At 43.4% G+C, this 21,149-nt stretch overlaps 2 protein-coding genes across 2 annotated transcripts; one reads left to right on the top strand and one right to left on the bottom strand.

The window, feature by feature from the left end:
- Nucleotides 1-12,801: 12,801 nt before the first annotated feature.
- On the bottom strand, nucleotides 12,802-13,959 carry LOC126668545 (uncharacterized). Its single transcript, XM_050361735.1, has 2 exons — nucleotides 13,355-13,959; nucleotides 12,802-13,267 (listed from the first exon to the last, which is right to left on the bottom strand). The coding sequence occupies exons 1-2, from the start codon at nucleotides 13,957-13,959 to the stop codon at nucleotides 12,802-12,804; spliced, it is 1,071 nt and encodes a 356-aa protein (XP_050217692.1).
- A 5,841-nt stretch (nucleotides 13,960-19,800) lies between these two features.
- On the top strand, nucleotides 19,801-20,941 carry LOC126668544 (protein MAIN-LIKE 1-like). The gene is made up of 3 exons (XM_050361734.1): nucleotides 19,801-20,286; nucleotides 20,379-20,516; nucleotides 20,591-20,941. The coding sequence occupies exons 1-3, from the start codon at nucleotides 19,801-19,803 to the stop codon at nucleotides 20,939-20,941; spliced, it is 975 nt and encodes a 324-aa protein (XP_050217691.1).
- Nucleotides 20,942-21,149: the final 208 nt, after the last annotated feature.

Here is a 21,149-nt window from a genome sequence, read left to right as displayed (position 1 = left end):
ATAGTGGTCTTAGACTTGTTACGGGTTTTGGAGCTACCACTCCCATTCCCTAGCGCCAGTCTCGGCTCGAGATTTTGGGTCGTGACAATAATATTCATGGCATTCAATTTCATTGCAAATCAAAGGAACAAAATAAGAGGGTCCTCAGAATTCCGGTCTAAGTCGTTGGCTCGTTTACTGGCGAAGTGGATGCGAAATCCAGCTTCGAAACTGTGCAGGGCTTGCGTTATTGGGGAATGAAAGCGTTCTTAGTATTTTAGGACTGAATTTTTGTGTGTGTGTGTGGCCGAATTTTACTATCTGATTTCCAGGGTTTGTGTGCCGCCCTTTGCCAGGCTGTATTTAAAGGGGAATGGGTGACCTAGGGTTCCCTAGAATCTTCTAGAATATTCTAGAATCTTCTAGGGTTGAAAGAGTGTGAAGTGATAAACCTTTAGGTATTAGGATTAGCTAAAAATACTATATTTAATTAAATTCGTATTAAAGCTTGATGGCTAAGTAAAAGAGTGTTAAAAGTGCATTTTTGTGCCCGAAAATATTAAAAACGACTCTTCGGACCCTATGGGTTTGGGTATGGTCAATTTCAGTCCGTCAAACTTGCAAATTGTTCCATAAACTTCTGAGATATGGCAATTAGTCCAATTTCTAGACTTAGATACAATTTCTTTGGATTTGTATGGGCTATTTACGCCTAATTACGTTTTAATCCTCCAAGTTTGCAGCTGTGCACAGATTACGCCTACTTAGATTCCTGCAAGCAAATCAAAAGCTCGTCCCTTAGACCGATTTCTCTGGAAATCATCATTGGACGCTTCAGTTCCTTATCACTTTTTACCTGTCCTAAAAATAGGTGTCTACAGTTTTCCCCCTCTTTAACGAGAATTGAAGAAGTAGGTCCATTTTTATTAAAGAAGAGTCTTGCTATTAGATGAGCGACAAGGATACTGACCACCATCGGAGGCGCTCGCTCGCCCGGTGGTGTGGTAATGCCCTAGCCTGAGCATTACCCACTGTGGTGCATGAATATGGCCTCATGTACCTCTGGTTCTGATTTACTCCGCATCTGGCTGGGAGTAGTTTTCTCAATTGTCGTTGAACCCGGACTCCTTGAGTGCGTGCCCCGTGGAATGGAGCTATAAACTCTCGGCCGTCCGAAAGTGCTCCGATGGCTCAAACCCTGGAAATTGTCATGTCCGAGACTTTTTTTATAGAAAAGACATGATCCCTTGGCCGTCCCAAAGGCACCTTATTGAATAGGTGTCTGGATTCCGCTAATTATTCCACGCTTAACATATGCTGGTGTCTTTCTACCAGGCTTCGGTGTCTTTCTACCGTATGTTGATGTTTTCTATCATGCTTTGGCGTCTTTCTGCCACTTATGGTGTCTCTATACCACATTTTGATGTTTCTCTACCGTGTTTTGGCGTTTCTATGCCACTTAAGGAGTCTGGTTCTTTAGGACTCATTTGAAGGCTCTATGACTTGACTGAAGGCTCTGGGACTTTGTCTGAAGGATCTGGGACTTGTTTGAAGACTCTCGGACTTGTCTAAATTTCCGTCTGCCTGTTTTCAAGGTTGTTTGTATTCCTCGGCTGTTCATCTTTTGGGGTGTCTATATCTTTGTCTATCCGTCTTCTGGATTGTATGTACTTTTCGGCTATTCATCTTCCGGTTGTCTGTCATTCTGATTCCGTCTTCTGGCTTCACATCCTTAGAGGTATCTTTCTGGCATATCATTAAAGGATGTAATTTTTCGTCTTTTAGTGGCTTGTGCCTTTTTAAGAGAGACATCCCCTCATTTCTTATTTGTATTTCTCTTTCTTCTTTTTCTATTCTCTAAATCTAAAAATTTGAGTTATGCACTACTCTTGGCTTTTAGGGATCCGTGCACTGCTCCTGACCAGAAAGCTGTTTTATTGGAGGCGGGCGAGGAGGTCCTGCTTTTGTTGCATCTGGAGTGCATTTATGTGCCAAGACTCATCGAGAGGTGCGTTTTTATCGTTTTTAGCTTGTAGATAGACGTTTTATTGTCTGTATGTTTGAAATACATCCGAAATATTGTCGAAACTTTGTCGAAAGTGGGCCCAGTCCCAAAAATCCGTCCCGGCAAGGGGAAAGAAGTAGCGGAGCCAAGGGAAAGTGGCGTCGCCGCCACTGTATTCTGGTTGTGCCGCTAGAATAAGCTGGCGACGCCGCCAGTGATACTGGCGACGTGATGGTGGCGCCAGTGTCTCTGTGGCACGAGACCTCCAGTGCGTTTTTTGACAATTCCGGTCTGATTTCTGGTGATTTTGAACCCATTTTTTGATATTTTGTGCTTTCAGAAGAGAGGTGTATTTTGTACGTCAGGGAACTTTGTGGATGCGCGTATCTGGTAGGACACTTTTCCTGCTGCTGTTTGTTCTCGGGTAGACGCCACTGGTTTTGGCCGTCTTGCTAGCGGTCTGTTCACTGCAACGAGGATCTGTTGCAACATTTCTCTGCGTCCCCTGATGGAGCGGTGGATGGATACTACCCACACTTTTCATTTGCTGGTTGGAGAGCTGATAGTGACTCCTTGGATTTCTTGCTGATTACTGGGATTTCTTTTGGAGGCTTACCTGTGCCTTTTGATGGCGGTTCGAGATTTTATCCTCAGAGGGATACATATATCTTAGAGATGCTGAGTTTCGTTTTAGAGATGAAGGGTCGCAGTCTTTGACATCCTGAACTTTATGATTAATACAAGGAGAGCTTTCCTCGGACCAGCGACGAGGTTAATCTAATTGCCCGAGCTTTCATCTGTTATCTGCTGGGGTCTACTCTATTCTGTAGTTCAGGTACGACTCTGCCACTTTGTGCGCTGTCGGCCTTAGAGGACTTGGACGCGGTCAGTTTGTATGACTGGGGGTCTGCTGTTTTTGCATATCTTTATACCAGCATGGACCGGGTAGTTCGTGGGGGATCCCATCTTTCTGGAATGTGGCCTATTGTACGCATGAGTTGTTTTATTGCTTTTAACTACATCGTGTTTTTAATTTTGTTATCTTAGTTTGTTTTATCCTGTTTTCAGATGTGGGCCATCCAGATGGGCCTTCTGACTGGCTTTGGTGTCCTTCCGGGATTAGGATACCCTATGCTGAGGTTTTGTGACTTTTCCCGTACTCTGACGCAGAGTCAGGGAGCTGAGTGCAGAGGCCGGCTGAACGAGCTGATGTGGACAGATGTGAATACCGAGCTCTGTTTTCGACCTACTCTGGGTATTATTTGCAGTGTTGACCACCGTTCTACTGATTGCAGGTGGATACTTCTTGGAACACTCCGCCTGAAGTTCACTGGCCTCGCTGGTTACAGGGTGCCGTAGAGATCGGGTATGCGTTATCTGATGCATAGCCCGAGTTATAGATCCTGGTTTCTGGGAGAGCGTGTTCTCCATTGGTGGGGTGGCCCACGTGTCTGTCTGGTCCCGGTTGGACCTCCTTCATCGATGCTGCGTGGTAGGGACGTGGTATTGCCTACTCTTCGACTGCATTTGAGAGGTTACCCCGCTACTGGTCTGGTATCTGTCCCTCAGCTGAGCTATCTAGACGACTTCGCGAGTTACCGTCTTCTAGGGAGGCTTCCGCTGGACGGAGTACCCATTGTTCAGGTTTTGCAGGCGGCTGCAGAGCCATAAGTATGTATCATTCTTCTAGCTTTTTTCTTTCTGGGTTTCTTCATCTTCTTGAGTTCTTTTATAATGTTCTCTCAGGGAAGTGCTAGACGTGGGTCTCGTTCTGTCCGTGCTAGGGTGGACGATCTCGGGTCTCCTAGTCGAGTCCCGTCTAGTAGGCGAGCCGGCGCTGGTGACATGGACTCTGGTTCTTTAAGTCAGATGTCGGAGAGATCTGCGCATTACGGTGGCGTGCGTGGGCCTATGCAGGACTCTGTTCCCTTGTGCTACATGACACATTCTTTTGCGCCTGGTGACTGTACTCACGTGAGTGTTTCCCTTTTCTGTGCTTTTATTTTGAGGGCTCGTTTGCCCTGTTAGACTGAGCGCCTTCCTCTGGTTTTCACGTACCGTTGTCTAACGTGGTTAAGTTGGTCGATGCTGCTTACAACTGGCGTGTTCACTTGTGCATTTTGTCTGCACAAATGAGGGTAAAAACATTATGCAATATTTATGTCCTATATGTATACATGTATGCAATCCTATGGCTCTGACTGCTCTTTGGCTTCTTCTACAGTTGTGCATTGCCGATCTAGAGAAGCAGGTGCGTTTGACAGGGCTGGGTCCGGCTGACAGCGGCATCCCTCCTGGGTTGCCTGGCGGTGAAGGTGGACTTCGTGTTGGTGATCGTGGGCGGAGAGCCCGTGGTAGACGAGGATGTGACATCCGGGGAGGTCATGGAGACTTCGATTTGTCTTCTGGTGGTGAGCAGGTTGGGCGCTATTCTGGTGATACGCCCTCTGGGAGCCATTACGGAGACTCAAAGACCGTAGAGCAGGATTTGGTCTTTGATAGTTAGGCTTGTACTGTATGTTTATCACATTTTGAACGTTTGCTCTTATTGATGACTGTGTAGGTTGTCACGATATTTTGTACATTTGGCGTTCTGGACGCTTTGTTTTGTTTGCTATATTTGTGTTAGCCTTTTCTAGTCTCTCTGTTTCGGGTTCTGGTTTCTGACTGGTGAGGACCTAATGCCTCCCGTTCACTGGCTGGTGGAGATCTGATGCCCCCTATTCTCTGGCTGGTGGGGACCTGATGCCCTCGGCTCACTGGCTGGTGGAGACATGGTGCCTCTGGTTCTATGATTGGCGGGGACTTGATGCCCCCAGTTCACTGGATAGTGGAGACCTGATGCCCCTATTCTCTGGCTGGTGGAGACCTGATTCCCCTACTTTTCTGGCTTGTGGAGACCTGATGCACCCAGTTCCCTGGCTGGTGGAGACCTGATGCCCCCGCTTCTCTGGCTGGTGGAGACCTTATGCCCCCGGTTCTATGGCTGGTGGAGACATGATGTCCCGGTTCTTTGATTGTTGCGAGGTTGGCGCCTGTACGTGGAAGCTTGGAGCTTGGAGTCTCTGGGGAAATGTGGTTTTTGGGTGATGTATGGCTGGCGCATGTGATTTTTGGGTGATATAAGGCTGGCGCCTGTGGTTTCTGGGTGATGGGGACCTTAAATCCCCCGAATCTCTGGGTGATAAATTCTTTTGTTCCTTTTGTTTGGCTAGGGAAGTCCTATGCTTCTCTATTGGAGGACTTTAATGCCCCCTGCTATCAGATTTCTGTCTCTAGGTAGTGGAGGCATGTCGCTTACTCTGTAATTCATCTGGAGGTAGAGGCTTGTCGCCTATTGTGAGGGTTGTGATGGTCTGTGTTGGCCGGATTCTGTCTCCGGGTATTGTAGATCTTTCTACCTATTCTGGATATTTCTTGAGAGCGTGAGCCTAGCGTTTGTTGATTCTTGTTGTTCTGGCGTTTACTTTTGAAGGTATCGGCCTCGAGGTTTGTGTTTCTAGAGCTGATTCCTGAAGGTAGCGGTCTGGCGGCTGTTGTTTCTTGTGTTTCTAGAGCCCAATTTTGCAAAAATTGGCCCTATTTTCTGCTTTTCTGTGGAGTTTGGTCAGCTCCATGTGGAGTACTCTGTGTTGTCTCCTCATCGGAGCGTTCAGTTTTCTTGTCCGGGGAAACTGGATGTTATGATGAATTATCTCGTCTTTGACTGGGCTCGCTCTGTTCTAGGAGAATATGTTTGTTTCTATGACAGTTAATGCGCATTTCAACATTTTTCTTGGCGCGACTGTAAATGCATTGAGTTTTTTTTGAATTTTTTTGTTCCATTGTCTCAAAGGTTTATGCTGTGGGGGATTCATGATCCTCTGTGTTTCCTTTCTAGGAACATGCGCTAGACAATGATTTTGATATGCATACATTATAAAAGATATATTAAACCAGTTCATTCAATAGTCGGTACAATTGAGATATTTCTTGTTTGGAGCGGTTTACCCCTGTTATCCTGTTATCAGTCGCTCATTGCGGATTTTCGGGATTGACTATTTTTTATATGAGTGGTCTACTCGATCGTAACCGATGATCCGGGGAGGACTTCTAGTGAGTGCTGCGGTTCACTACTTAGACCGTCCCGTTCCAAGATAGGATGCTGAGCGGTGGCAACCGGGCGTTGGATTTTTGATGTTTTGTCCTATCCGGGCTAGAAGACCAGTTTTAGCGTGTGCCTCCCCTTCGTAGAACTTTTTGTGGCCAAGTCTTTTTTAGCCAATGGGTCGGGACCCACAAGCAGGCCGCTGTCCTTTTTGTGACAGTTTGATCAACTCATATTTCCTCAAGGGTATGACCTATTGAAATAGGATTATCTTTGGAATGTTCATTTCCTTGTATCGGTTATTGAATGGACCAGTGAAGTAGCTCGATTTCATCGTATGTATGCATATTGAAGCAATTGAAAATAGCATGCCCATCAGGTGAGACATCATATGAATGAGCGAATCTGGTGTCATCATTGTCTTTGGAATATAAAGAAATCGAAGCAAATTGTTCAAAATGTCCGGATGCGCAAAATAGAAACTACATCTAAACTAAGCTACTACATAAGGAGAACAGATCTCTAGATGCTCCGAACATGGATGGATCTACCACTTCAGTCTCACTGGCGGTGTCATGGATGTTGAGACCCATTGAACCTGTAAAACCCGAGTTTGCTTGCTTCAAATATTCATATTCTTCTTTCTCGATTTGTGCATCGGTCAATTCTCTGGCCCTTTTGCCTCTTAGTAAGCTTGTCGCGTCGTTTTTGTGCAGGGAGACTCAAACTTTATAATACTCATTTGCGATGTTATTACGGTTAGCGATCACATTCCTTTCTATACGCCTCTCTGGCCAGCAATTGAGCTTTTTCAGAAATTCTTGGCACAGTGGTATTCCGGAAAAAGGGATGGATATTCCACGATTTCTTGCTTCATCCCATATTGTTGATATAGGCGGGGCTGGTTCATAGCACGATACCGTGCGTAAACCTGGTAGAGGGACACATCCACCATAAACTTCTATGACGACGTGGCTGATTTTCCACCAAGGGCACCTCCAACGGATATTGGCTTCAGTGATCGTTTCAAACCAGATGTTCCAATTTTCCGGTTTGCGCACGTCTATTCGGCGCCTTGAGAAGTTCTTCGGCATATAGAGCATCGGGTTGGCAGGTGGCACTATCATCGGTAGCCTTTCTTGCAGCCAGATCTGCAAGAGAAGAAGACTTCTAGAAAATCTCTTAGTAGTTTGGAAATTGTCCAAGCCGGCTAGTGTCTCACCTAATATCACTGGGAGAGGGGTAGCCCCTTTTTCTACTTGTTCCATTATGTGTGCGGTTCTGATATCAGCATGTCCCTTGATTGAGCAAAGTAATTACTGTGCGAAAAGACAGAATCTGGTTGTCCTAACCGAACTGTTGCTGGCTCTGTCCATCTCTTCAGCCATGGATATGATTGAAGGGAGGTGGATATTGGCCCCTTCTCTTAATGTCGCCAACTTACCAGGCGGAAGCGAGAACCAAGGTGTGAGTTCTATCACTACTAGGTAGCCTGTGGTGGGTAAGGCGAAATCTCAGGTAACATCGCCATCTCCCCAGAGGATTGCCTCAAATTCTTCGAGAAGTGGGAAGATCTCGACATTGTGGAATCTAAACACATGAGCTTTTGGGTCCTAGAAGTTAGCAGCGGCATGGAGGAATTCTTGATCTTCTCTGTGGTGAAACATGAACCAGAGGTTCTCCAGGCGGAATTTGCTCAGTTTTGCCCATTCAGCTGCGGATAGGCTTTTCAGGAGTGGTAGCATGTGTCTTCGCCCTTCTTCTACCTCGATATCATCATTCCTCTTTCCTGCCTGGCATTGTACTTCACTTAGGACATTAGTAAGCTATTTCTGGTTGTCGGAATTTTTTTTCCCTCATCGCATCCTAAGATTGGGCAAGTGCCATCTGACGTCCTTGTCGGGTCTCAGTGATGAAATCTGATCTCAATCCTGGTTCGCTCATTTGACTTATTCTGGGACGATTATGGGGGTTCATGCAGGCCATGATCCATTGCTTCATTTCATTTGTCTGCTTTTTGACTGAGTCCATAACCTCCTTCCTTAGCTGGTTCAAACTGGCTTCACTCGGTCCCGACATACTGACTGTGTAGATTGAACTTTTTTGATTGTCGTTGCCAGAGAGAAATATAGTGATTCCCTAGATGGATGTATCCACAAGGGGCTAGTATGTGATGTTTCTATGATGTTGGATGCATTAGATGCATGATATGCAGATGCGTGAGATGCATGGTTAGTTTTGAACACATAGCACGTGGCAAGTTCGGCACATAGAACACTTTGATATCACAGAGACAGGTTGTTCCTTCCAACCTTATTTCTCCCACACATATGTTCCAGGCGAGGTTTATTCCTAGGTATTTTGGTCCGAACCCTTGCATCGCAATGGAAGAGTCGGCGTTTCTGCAAAAAGCTCTCTTCTAGCAGTTCTAAAGTAGATAGACGACACTTGTCGGTGTAATGACTCAAAATCCCTTTCTGGGAGAAGTTGAAAACATGTAGGGTGGACGTGGAAGTCTGTTTTGAAATATGGAATTTTGATTTAGCCTTGTGGTTGTATCTAGTGAAAGGAGTTTCCACTAGACTGGTTATTGGAGGTTTGCCAAGCAAAAAAGTTTCACTTGATCACATTTGTACTTTTAGGTTTGTCCCAACTTGAAGTTTTGAAAATCTGGTTTAAACACTAAAACATTTGTTAGGCTGGACCTAAGACTAAGATTGAAATAGTAGTTTTTGAAACATTGAGATTTGTACTTTTAGGTTTGGCCCAACAGGAAGTTTTGAAAATCTGGTTTAAACACTAAAAAATTTGTTAGGCCGGACCTAAGACTAAGATTGAAATAGTAGTTTTTGAAACATTGGATTTAGAATCATTACATTGACAGCATGCCTCAAATACAAACATTATATTGGGTCTTTTCCTAGAGGGTAGTGTCTAAGTTGGAATGCATGTGGGTTGAGTCATTGGGTTTTGGTAGTAACCGGTTTAAGGCTCCCACTGACAAATATACCTTTGATAAGTCTCCTCAATCACGAGTACAAACGACCGAGGTACTGGGTTGCGAGTGATACTACTCCGCATAAGACGTTCTAGGCAATGGAGTGCAGAGCCAGAGCGTGAGAGCGGCTGTAATATTGGGACTGGATAGGGACTCCTAGAGAGTAGGTGAGAAGAGAAATTTCTAATGCAATGCAACAGGTGCGAATATGTTTGGTAAATAAAGCCAGTGATTGATAAGGTGCAAGCCGTGCGGTTTAGGTCCATGACAACCGTTTTTTAAAACAATTCTGAAAACGTTTGTATGTTTATGTTTTAAAAACAGTTGTTTTAATCCCCAGTGGAGTCGCCACTGTGAGCGGAGAGGGGTTCGGGGGCCGCTCGCCCAAGGCTTATAGCTGACTTCTTGATCTGGAAATGGTTTGAAAAATGGAGTCGCCACCTAGTTCAACTAGGAAATGCCTTTTAACCGACTAAATTTCCTTACTCGCCTCCGGTAAGACTATCGTGCATCGGACAAAGACTAGGGTTCGTGGACCTTTCCGAGACTCTTGTGCTTGGCTTATCGGTTACCGGCTTTATTTACTGGACATATTCATTTTATATCTCATCTCAACAGTATATGCAGTTCACAGGATATGAAAGCTGTAAATAAATAAGTATGAAAGCGGTAAACACGGTTGACGCGCATATGACTCGATCTGGACTGGCGTTTCAGGGAAGTAGCAGGTACTCCTAAGCATACATGCACAAAGCCTAAAAATCCGAATGTATAAGTGTGATTGATTGATTTTATTAGGTGATCTTGAAAAACCTATACAACCATTTACTGCATTTTCGCATTAGTCCTACGATGTTTAAGTGATGGGCTGGAATTGCATTAATGGGCCAATTTTAAGTGATTAATCCATTAACCGGTTATTATCTGATTTGGAATGCTTTTGAAAAGCGATAAACAGTATCAGCATGCTCATGGACAGTTGGATATATATACAAGGTTAGAGATACTTTTAAACCTCGTTGTCTTTGAGTGCCTGGTACTCGCACGTGTTTTGACCATCGATCTGGTCAGAATGGGCTCTCGGTCAGATCACGGGAGTTGTGCGTCTCGTCGATCCGGTTCTACTTGTTTGATCCGGAGTCGACTCCCAATTCGGGTTAGCCCGGAATCGGCTCTGGAAGTTGCTGGTTTGCTGGGCCTCGAGCTCGTGGGCCCGGTTTATACACCATGTGACATATCTGGACTTCTGAGTGTGGTTTACATCGGGTATGGCCCGTTGCAATACACAATATGATTCCACACTAAATATCTACGTCTCAATTCAAACTAGGCCTGATTTGGAGTCCGGATGAGCCTGGAAACATGTTTTACAGTTCGGATCGAAGTCTAGAGGATCTGGGATCGAAGTCTGGAGAATCTGGGAGCAAATCTGGGGAGCTGACGAAGGAGGAGCATGGCGCCATCTTAAGCTGCCAGCGCCGGCAAGATGAGGTGGTGGCGCCGCCGGTTTGTCTTGGCAGCGCTACCGGATACAGTGGCGGCGACGGCGGATTGAGAGGTCGTTTTGTTTTGCTTCGTTCACACTCGTTTCAACTCCGTTTCTCATGGAAAAGTAGTCAAAATCGCATAAAATCGAAAAAAGAATCCAAATATAGCATAATCAGTGTGTTTAAAGCTCATCTAGACAAACTTATTTTTCTGGGAAGCAACTCGAATTCATGGCAATTTGACAATTTATTTATTAAGCGAAATATGGCAATTTTATGTCTAAAATTAACACATAAGCTATCATATACCCTAAAATATACAATCACAGCAATCATAATTTTCATGGCATACAATTTCATGGCAAATCAAAATAACAAAATAAGAGGGTCCTCAGAAATACCGGTCTGAGTCCTTGGCTCGTTTATTGGTGAAGTGGATGCGGAATCCAGCTTCGAAACTGTGTAGGGCTTGCGTTCTTGGAGAATCAAAGCGTTCTTAGTGTATCAGGATTGGATTTTTGTGCGTGTATATGTGTGTGGTGGACAAATTTTACTTTCTGATTTTTAGGGTTTGTGTGCCGCCCTTTGCCAGGCTGGCTTAAGACTGTATTTATAGGGTAATGGGTGACCTGGGGTTCCCTGGAATTTCTATTCTAGAATCTTCTAGGGTTGAAAGAGTGCGAAGTGATAAGCCTTTAGGTATTAGGATTAGCTAAAAACACTATTTTTTTAATTAAATTCGTATTAAAACTTGATGGCTAAGTAAAAGAGTGCTAAAAGTGCATTTTGGTGCCCGAAAGTATTAAAATAGACTCTTGGGACCTTATGGGTTTGGCTATGGTGAATTTCAGTCCGTTGAACTTGCAAATTGGCCCATAAACTTCTAAGATATGGCAATTAGTCCAATTTTTAGACTTAGATTATAATTTCTTTGGATTTTTATGGGCTATTTACGCCTAATTACGTTTTAATCCTCCAAATTTGCAGTTGTGCATAGATTACGCCTGCTTAGATCTTAGCAAGCAAATCAAAAGCTCGTCACCCAGACAGATTTCTCTAGAAATCATCATTGGACGCTTTAGTTCCTTATCACTTTCCGAAAAATAGGTGTCTACAAATAATTATATCAATATAGTATAGTTATATAAAAAAATATTCTAAATAACTGATGTTGAGATTTCATTTTTTGACAAATAAAAATTGCATATTTTATAATATATTTGATTTTTTATTATATACATTATCCTTAACTTCGATTTTTTAACTAATTAAAAGTTAAACATCCTTAGAAATATGATGCTAAATTTACTATTATATTTATTTATTAGATTGTTAAATTAAACATTGTCGTAATTATAAGAAAAAGAATAAACCTATGCATATACTTGAAACCGCATCCAATCACTCGGTAAGCAAGTGCAGCTTCCAAATTTGAATTTTATTTAGCCTCATAGGTAATGCACTGTTTGATCAATATCAGCCTCTGCTTGAAAGTTCTGGCGATCCGATCCAAGCCGTCCAAAGCACCGCAGCCTTACAATCGTTGGATCAAACGAACACGAATTGAACGTCGTTGATCAAAGACAAAGACATTTATTGTTCAAAAGTCAAAACCCAACCTTCGGTTAACAATACACCATTTGCAATCTATCCCTGCATCTCCTTCCATACTTATCTTTTTTTAATCTGGTTATACAAAAGTTTAACCTCCTCGATGATAAGCTTATTTTCGGATTTAAGCTCTTTTCCCCCTCAAAATCCTTGAGTTCGGACGTTCAGGGGCTGGTTCGTAATGTTCAATTACGACAAACCAATTTTCTTGCCGCATAACAAATTGGCTAACACAGATAGCAGATGTTTCAAGCTTTTGCTATGTACATGTTCCTGTCCAGTTCTTTAATTCTAATATTTTTCTTAATGGCTTTGTATTGTACTTAGATATTGTTCAGTGTAGAGTATTTTCTATCTACCATACTCAACTGTTAGATCATCCACACTCTTAGTTAGGGAATTAATGAACATTTGTTACTGACAATTAAGTCCACATTCGATGTAAGTAAATATGAATGGAGGCATCTAAAAGTAAGAATAAAAAGAACACGACATAATTGATGGATAGATGAACGCTTATTTTCTTGCGATTTGTGTTTGTTTATGTGATTCAAAATGTTACTATGCCTTGAGTTTTTTTTCCTTGGATAGAAACAGAGCTAGATGCCTTAGATAAGTTAGTTACATTACGTAGTTATCTCAAGAAAATCTTCTTCTCCTCCGTTGCCTCCTTGTGAGCTTCCCGGTTTGATTTTCTCTCAATCCATCCAAAGTGTGTTTCCTTTAGCGAGTGTTTTAAGCGCCATATATCTTGACAGATACCCCAACCCGTAGCCAAATAACAGAATCCCGAGTTTGCAGATTGTGTAATCCGAACGGCGTCCCCTTCAAAAAACACACTTTGCCATCCTTTTTGAATGCTCCATCGCATTGCTTCCAGTAAATCGAGAAATTCCATAACTCCGAGGTCCCATATACCACGGAAAACTGCTGCTTTTGAGTCCAGGATTGTACCGTTATTGTTTCTTGCCACAAAAGCCACAGTTCCAAACTTATACGCTACATTTATTGCCCCGTCGTAATTTATTCTAATGCAGTGGTTTGGACAGGCTTTCCTACGTATTTGGCCTAGCCTCATACTAGGTACATTGATCTCCAACCTTTTTTAAATTTGGTGGTCAGATTCAATTGCTACTTTGAACACACGAGCATGCTTTAGCGCCACAGCCACCGTTGTTTCGACTGACCATTCCTTCTCCTTGAACACTTTGAAGTTCCTGGCTTTCCAAATTGCCCACATGAGAAACATGAATAGTTGTGTGCATTTACCTGAGCTGTCCACTTCCTTTAGATTAGCTATCAGAACTTCCCAAACCTCCTTAAACTGCTCCCCCTGAATGTTATTGCTGCGAATGGATAGGGGTGAAGCGAACCATACTCTTTCTGCAAAATGAAATTTGAAGAAAAGATGCAAATTGTTCTCTATTTGGTTGCAATGCGGGCAAAGGTGGGATGTGTTCAGCCTTTTATTTAGCTCTTCTCCTGTTGGTAGTCCATTCCAAAGGAGCTTCCAGAAGAATACCTTGAGTTTGTTTGGAAGTTTCATTTCCCAGAGCCATTTCCAATCTACTAGTACTCTATGATTCCAGGACGCATTATGGTTCGGCTGTAGTCTCTCCTTCTTTTCATTTATCACCAGATGGTAGCCTGATTTCACTGTGTATATACCATCCTTGTTGTGGTGCCAAATCACTCGATCTTGAGATAAGTAAATCAGTAAGGGGATACTTAGGATGGCTGTTGTGTCTTCGTCTATGAACAACCTTTTAATTTTTAGGGCGTCCCATTCCATCTTACCCTACGTCATAAGGTCCACCACTTTTGTTGACGACATTTGCTCTGTTGTATCTTGGAGACGAGGTATGAGGGTATGAGCTTGGAAGCCAAGAATCTGATATGGCAGCAACATGGACTCCTGAGTTAATTTGCAGTGAACACCCTTCTTTAGTAATTTAGTCCCATGCAGTATACTCTTCCATCCCCACGACGGCTTATACCCTTTTCTGGCCTTAAAGATATCCGAGTCTGGGAAATAACGACCTTTCAGAATGTTATACAACAATGATTCTTTGTTGTCTTGAATTCGCCAAGCTTGTTTTGCCAGCAAAGCTTGGTTTAAAACCCAGACCTCCCTCCCATTTGTTTAAACACATTTTCTCCCATGATATCCAAGCTATTTTTCTGCCTTCTCCCTCTTAACCTGACCAGAACCTGCTGATTAATTGGTATAACATGATTTGGATAACATTCTTTTTCCATATTTATGAGGCATAAAAACAAATCAACTCTAACCTTTGTGTTAGTGATATGCACTAGGTCAATCATGTTTGACCATGTATTGACTTTATCGTTTTGTTATTTATTGATTGGCAATTTTTATCATTTTATATTATGATTAAAATACTTGAATGGTTAATTCTTTCTAAGGTCATCAAGTATGTGACTTGATAATAGAACCCTTAGGTTTTATAAGGAATTATATTCTATCTATCCCTAGTCTTAATAGAACATTAAGACTAGCATGATGTTGACTGATGATTATGTTTTACTAATCATGTATATGAGATATAAAGTCAAATCATAGGTGCTATTTGAGAAATAAGGCACTGGATGACCTACCTTGAGAATACTACATAGATAACTGTCATAAGTAATTCTCATTACAGTTCTATTAGTATAATCCTTTGACCTTGAAATCACCATGGATTTCTACATAGCTATTCCATGTTTTGATACAGTCTTGCATTATCTTTAACAGGATAGTGAAATAGATTGTCATTGGATATGAAAGTAACTATGTGAGAAATGTGAGTGACTGAGAAGGGATTTGTCCTTTATTTATTTGAGTAAGATATCTATGGGCCCCTTGAAGAAGATAGACTGAAGGAAATGCATGGCCATGCTAAATGAATTGATAAAGAGTTATCATTTTCCGTCTACTTGGAATCAGGAAACTAATGATTGAACATTATAAGGATGACATGACTATGTCTTATATTCAATCAGGATATCGAGAGACAAAGGGATTAAAATATTATTGTAAATAGTTAAATCAGATTATCGATATTCGTATAACTTGGGTAGTCATAATGTCTTGCTAGAGGCCACTTATGACTTGTGGGCCGAAATAGGGATTTCGAGCCTACTACCAACATTATATGAACCTACAGGATCGCTGTGAGCGGAGCGGGGTTCGGGGACCGCTCGCCCAAGGCCTATGGCTGACTTCTCGATCTGGAAATGGTTTGAAAAATGGAGTCGTCACGTAGTTCAACTAGGAAATACCTTTTAACCGACGAGATAGCCTTACTCGCCTCCGATAAGATTATCGTGCATCGGACCAAAGACTAGGGTTCGTGGACCTCCCCGATACTCTTGTGCTTGGCTTATCGGTTACCGGCTTTATTTACTGAACATATTCGTATTATATCTCATCTCAACAGTATATGCAGTTCACAAGATATGAAAGCTGTAAATAAACAGTAATGAAACCAGTAAACACGTTTGACATGCATATGACTCGTTCTGGACTGGCATTTGAGGCAAATAGCAGGTACTCCAAAGCATACATCTAATCTTAGAGGTTTCTAGCAAATAGTCATAAGTCTAGCTAGTCTGGATTGATTACATGCACAAAGTCTAAAACCGGATGTATAAATGTGATTGATTGATTTTATTAGGTGAGTCTTGAAAAACCTATACAACTATTACTACATTTTTGTATTAGTCCTATGATGTTTAAGTGACGGGCTTGATTTACATTAATGGGCCAATTTTAGGTGATTAGTCCTTTAACCGGCTATTATTGGATTTGGATGCTCTTGGAAAGCAATAAACAATGCTAACATGCTCAGGGGCAGTTGGATATACATATAAGGTTAGAGATACTTTTAAACCTCGTTAACTTTTGAGTGCCTAGCACTCGCGCGGGTTTTGACCATCGGTCTGGTCAGAATGGGCTCTCGGTCAGATCACGGGAGTTGTGCGCCTCGTCGATCCGGTTCTACTGGTTTGATCCGGAGTCGATGTCGAGTTTGGGTTAGCCCGAGATCAGCTCTGGAAGTTACTGGTTTGCTGGGCCTCGGGCTCGTGAGCCCGGTTTATACACTATGTTACATATCTGTACTTCTAAGTCCGTTTTACATCGGTTCTGGCCCATTACAATACAGAATATGATTCTACACTAAATTCTCTAGTCTGGGTTCAAACTGGGCCTTATTTGGAGTCTGAATGATCCCATAAATGCGTTTTGAAGTTCGGATCAAAGTTTGGAAGATTTGGGAAGCAAGTCTGGGGATCTGGCAAGGAAAGAACACGGCGTCGGTTCATTGTGGTGGCGCCGCCGGTTGCAGTGGCGGCGGCGGCAGATCGTCGACAACAGCTCCAGGATTTTGTTTTGCTCCGTTCTCACTCGTTTTAAGTCCGTTTCTCATGCAAAAGTAGTCAAAACCGCATAAAATCGAACAAGGAATCCAAATATGGCATAATCGAAGCGTTTAAAGCTCATTTAGACAAAAAAATTATGGGCAGCAAGTAAGTTTTTCAAGTGTTCATGGCAAAAAGAGCTAAATCCTCCTAGAAACGTGCATTCTAAAAGCTCTAAATTAACTGGATTTGTATACTTGAGCCTTAACATGATTAATTACATCAAATTAACATGCCTATCATCGAATTTCATGGCAATTTAGCAATTCGATTACTAAGTCTAGCATGGCAATTTTGATGGCAAAAATCAACTATAAGCTAAACATGCATCCTAAATCATATAATTACAGCAATTATGAAAATTATGACATACAAATTCATGGAAAATCAAAGGAACAAAATAAGAGGGTCCTCGGAATTACCGGTCTGAGTCCTTGGCTCGTTTGCTGGCGAAGTGGATGTGGAATCCAGCTTCGAGTTTGTGCGGCTTGCGTTCTTAGAGAATCAAAGCGATCTTAGGTGTTTCAGGACTGGATTTGTGTGTGTGTATGATGTGTAATATTCGGCTAGGGTTTTGTCTGGGGTGGTCGAATTCTAGCTTCTAGGATTTATGTGTTTCGGGTCCGACCCTCTGCTTAATGGGTTAGCAGTAGTATTTTTAGGGATAAGGGATGACCTAGGGTTAGCTAGAGATTCAGTTAGTTTTGAATTACTATTTTCCTAGTTAGAGTTTGATTAGGGTTTGAAGAAGTGTTAAGTGATATGCTTCTAAGATTAGGATTAGGTTTTAATTATTTAATTTGGATTTTATATATTTAATTCGTATTTACACTTGGTGGCTAAGTAAAAAGGTGCTAATACTATATTTTGGTGCCTAAAAATGTCAAAAAGGCTACCAAAGTCCTATGGGTTTTGTCATGGTCAATTTCAGTCCGTAAAACTTGCAAATTGGCCCATAAACTTCTAAAATATGACAATTAGTCCAATTTCTAGACTTAGATTACAATCTCTTTGGATTTTTATGGGCTATTCATGCCTAATTGCTTTTTAATCCTCCAAGTTTGCAACAGTGCACAGATTATGCCCGCTTAGATTCCAGCAAGCAAATCGAAAGCTCGTCAACCGGACGGATTTCTCTGCAAATCATCATTGGACGCTTCAGTTCCTTATCACTTTTTACCTGTCTGAAAAATAGGTGTCTACATTTTGCCCCCTCTTTAACGAGAATTGACGAAGTAGGTCAATTCTTGTTAAAGAAGAGACTTGCTGTTAGACGAGTGACAAGGATACTGCCCACTGTTGGAGGCTCTCGCTCGCCTGGTGGTATGGTAATGCCCTAGTCGTAGCATTACCCGTTGTGGTGGATGACTCTGGCCTCATGCACCTCTAGTTCTGGCCTACTCCGCATCTGGCTGGGAGTGGTTTTCTCAGCTGCCGTTGAGTCCGAGCTGCCTGAGTGCGTGCTCCGTGGAATGGAGCTATAAACTCTCGGCCGTCCCGAGAGTGGTTCGATCGCTCAAACCCTGGTAATTGTCCTGTCCGAGGCTTTCCTATAGACAGACAGGATCCCTTGGCCGTCCCAAAGGCCACCTATATCGCATAGGTGTCTGGATTCCGTTAATTATTCCACGCTTAACGGATGCTGGTGTCTTTCTACCAGGCTTCAGTGTCTTTCTGCCGTATGCTGACGTTTTCATCAGACTTTGTCGTCTTTCTGCCACTTATGGTGTCTTTATATCATGTTTTGGTGTTTTTCTACCGCGTTTTGACGTCTTTATGCCATCAGGGGAGTCTGACTCTTTTGGATCCCATCTTTTGGGTAATTCTTTGGGTTCATTCTGAGCTCTAGAACTTGTCTGAAGGCTCTGGGACTTTATCTGAAGGCTCTGGGTCTTTGTCTGAAGGCTCTGGGACTTGTCTGAAGGCTTTGGGCCTTTCTCTAAAGGCTCTGGGTCTTTTCTGAAGGCTCCGGGTCTTTGTCTAAAGGCTCTGAGTCTTTGTTTGAAGGCTCTGGGACTTTTTCTGAAGGCTCTGGGACTTACTCTGATTCTCCGGGCTCGCTCTGAAGGCTCTGGGACTTGTTCTGATTCTTTGGGTTTGGTCTGATTCTTTGGGTTTATTTTAATTCTCTAGGTTTTCTCTCAAGGCTCTCGGTCTTACTCTGATTCTCTTGGTTTGCTGATTCTCTAGGGTTTGTTCTGGTTCTCTAAGTTTGCTCTGAAGGCTCCGGGTCTTACTCTGATTCTTTGAGTTTTCTTTGGAGGCTCTGGGACTTGCTCTGTTGTTCTTGGCTGTTTGTCTTCTGGAATGTATGTATCCTTGTCTGTCCATTTTCAGGATTGCCTGTCATTCTTGGCTTTCTATCTGTATTTTTGTCTGTCTATTCATCTTCTAGGATGTCCGTATTTTCTGGATGTTCCGTCTTCTGGCCTCGCATCCTTAGAGGTATCTTTCTGGCATATCCCCAAAAGGTGTAGTTTTTTGTCTTTTAGCGGCTTGTGTCTTTTTAAGAGAGCCATCCCCTCATTTTTCACTTTGCATTTCCCTTCTTCTTTCTTTATTCTCTGGATTTGAGCATTTGAGCTATGGCACCACTCTGGACTTTTAGGGAGCCGTGCATTGATCTTGACCGGCAAGCTGACCGGCACGCTGCTTTCCTGGAGGCAGATGAGGAGGTTCCGCTCTTGTTGCATCTGGAGGGGCACTTGTGTGCCAAGACTCATTGTGAGGTGCGTTTTTCATCTTTTTGGCTTGTAGATAAACCCTTTGTTGTCTGCATGCTTGAAATACGTCTGTAATACTGTTGAAACTTCGTTGAAAGTGGGCCCCAGTCCAAAAACATTCGTCTCGGAGAGGGAAAGGAGTGGCGCCAGGTTATAGTGGCGCTGCCGCCAAAATAAGCTGGCGGCGCCGCTAATGACACTGGCGCCGTGATGATGGCGCCAGTGCCTCTGTGGCACGCGACTCCCAATGCGTTTTTTGGCTATTCTGGTTCAATTTTCGATGATTCTGACCCTGCTTTGATCTTTTTGCGCTTTCAGAAGCGAGATGTGTTCTGTACGTCGAGGAACTTTGTAAATGCGCGTATTTGGTATGATGTTTTGCCTACTGCTGTTCGTTCTTGGATAAATGCTACAGGTTTTGGCCGTCTTGCTAACGGTCTATTCACTGCGACGAGAACCTGTACAGCGTTTCACTGCGTGCGCTGATGGAACGGTGGATGGATACTACCCACACTTTTCATTTGCTGGTTGGGGAGCTGACAGTGACTCCTCTAGATTTCTCGCTGATTACTGGGATTTCTTTTGGAGGCGCGTCTGTACCTTTTGACGGTGGTTTGGGTTTCTATCCTCAGAGGGATGCGTATATCTTCGAGATGCTGGGTTTCATTCCGGAGATGAAGGGTCTTAGCATTCGACACCCTGAGCTGTATGACCGTTACAAGGAGAGCTTTCCCCTGACTAGCGACGAGGTCGATCTGATTGCCCGATCTTTCATCTGTTATCTGTTGGGGTCTACTCTGTTTTGCAGTTCAGGTGCGACTCTGCCACTCTGCGTGTTGCCAGCCTTAGAGGACTTGGACGTGGTTAGTTCGTATGATTGGGGATCTTCTGTCTTGGCCTATCTTTACACCAGCATGGACCGAGTGGTCCGTGGGGGATCCTGTCTTTCTGGGATATGGCCTGCTGTACACGTGAGTTATTTTATTGCTTTAAACTGCATCGTGCTTTCGATTTCGTTATCTCAGCTTGGCTTTATTCTGTTTGTTAGATCTGAGCCATCCAGATGGGCCTTCTGATTGGCTTTGGTGTTTTTCCTAGGTTAGGATACCCTATGCTGAGATTTTGGGACTTCTCTCGTACTTTGACGCAGAATCAGGGAGCTGAGTGCAGAGGCTGGCTGAACGAGCTGGCGTGGACTGATGTGAGTACCGAACCCTATTTTTGAACTACTCTGTGTATCTTTTGTAGTGTTGACCACCATTCTACTGATTGCAGGTGGATGCTTCTTGGAACACTCCTCCTGGGGTTCGCTTGTCTAGGTGGGTACAGGGTGCCGTAGCGAGATCGGGCATGTGTTATATGATGCATGGCCCGAGTTGTAGGTCCTGGTTTCTAGGGGAGCGCGTTCTCCATTGGTGGGGTGGCCCACGTGTCCGTATGGTCCCGGTTGGACCTCCTTCGTCGATGCTGCGTGGCAGAGACGTGGTGTCGCCTGCGCTTGGATTGGATCTGAGAGGTTACCCTGCTACTGATCTGATATCTGTTCCTCAGCTGAGCTATTTAGATGACTTTGCAAGACATCGTCTTTTGAAGAGGCTCCCGTTGGACGGAGTACCTGTCATTTAGCAGGCGAATGCAGGGCCACAGGTGTGTGTTATTCTTCTGGGGTTTTTTTCTTTCTGGGTCTTTTTCGTCTTCTTGAGTTCTCTCTTCGATGTTCTCTTTAAGGAGGTGCTAGACGTGGGTCTCGTTCTATCTGTGCTAGGGTAGACGGTCCGAGGTCTCCTAGTCGGGTCCCGTTTGGTAGGCGAGCCAGTGCTGGTGACATGGTCTC

Source organism: Mercurialis annua, linkage group LG2, assembly GCF_937616625.2.
Source record: "Mercurialis annua linkage group LG2, ddMerAnnu1.2, whole genome shotgun sequence".
Taxonomy (NCBI): domain Eukaryota; kingdom Viridiplantae; phylum Streptophyta; class Magnoliopsida; order Malpighiales; family Euphorbiaceae; genus Mercurialis; species Mercurialis annua.
Note: the sequence above shows the minus strand (reverse complement) of the source record. Positions and strands in the feature narration are given on the sequence as shown.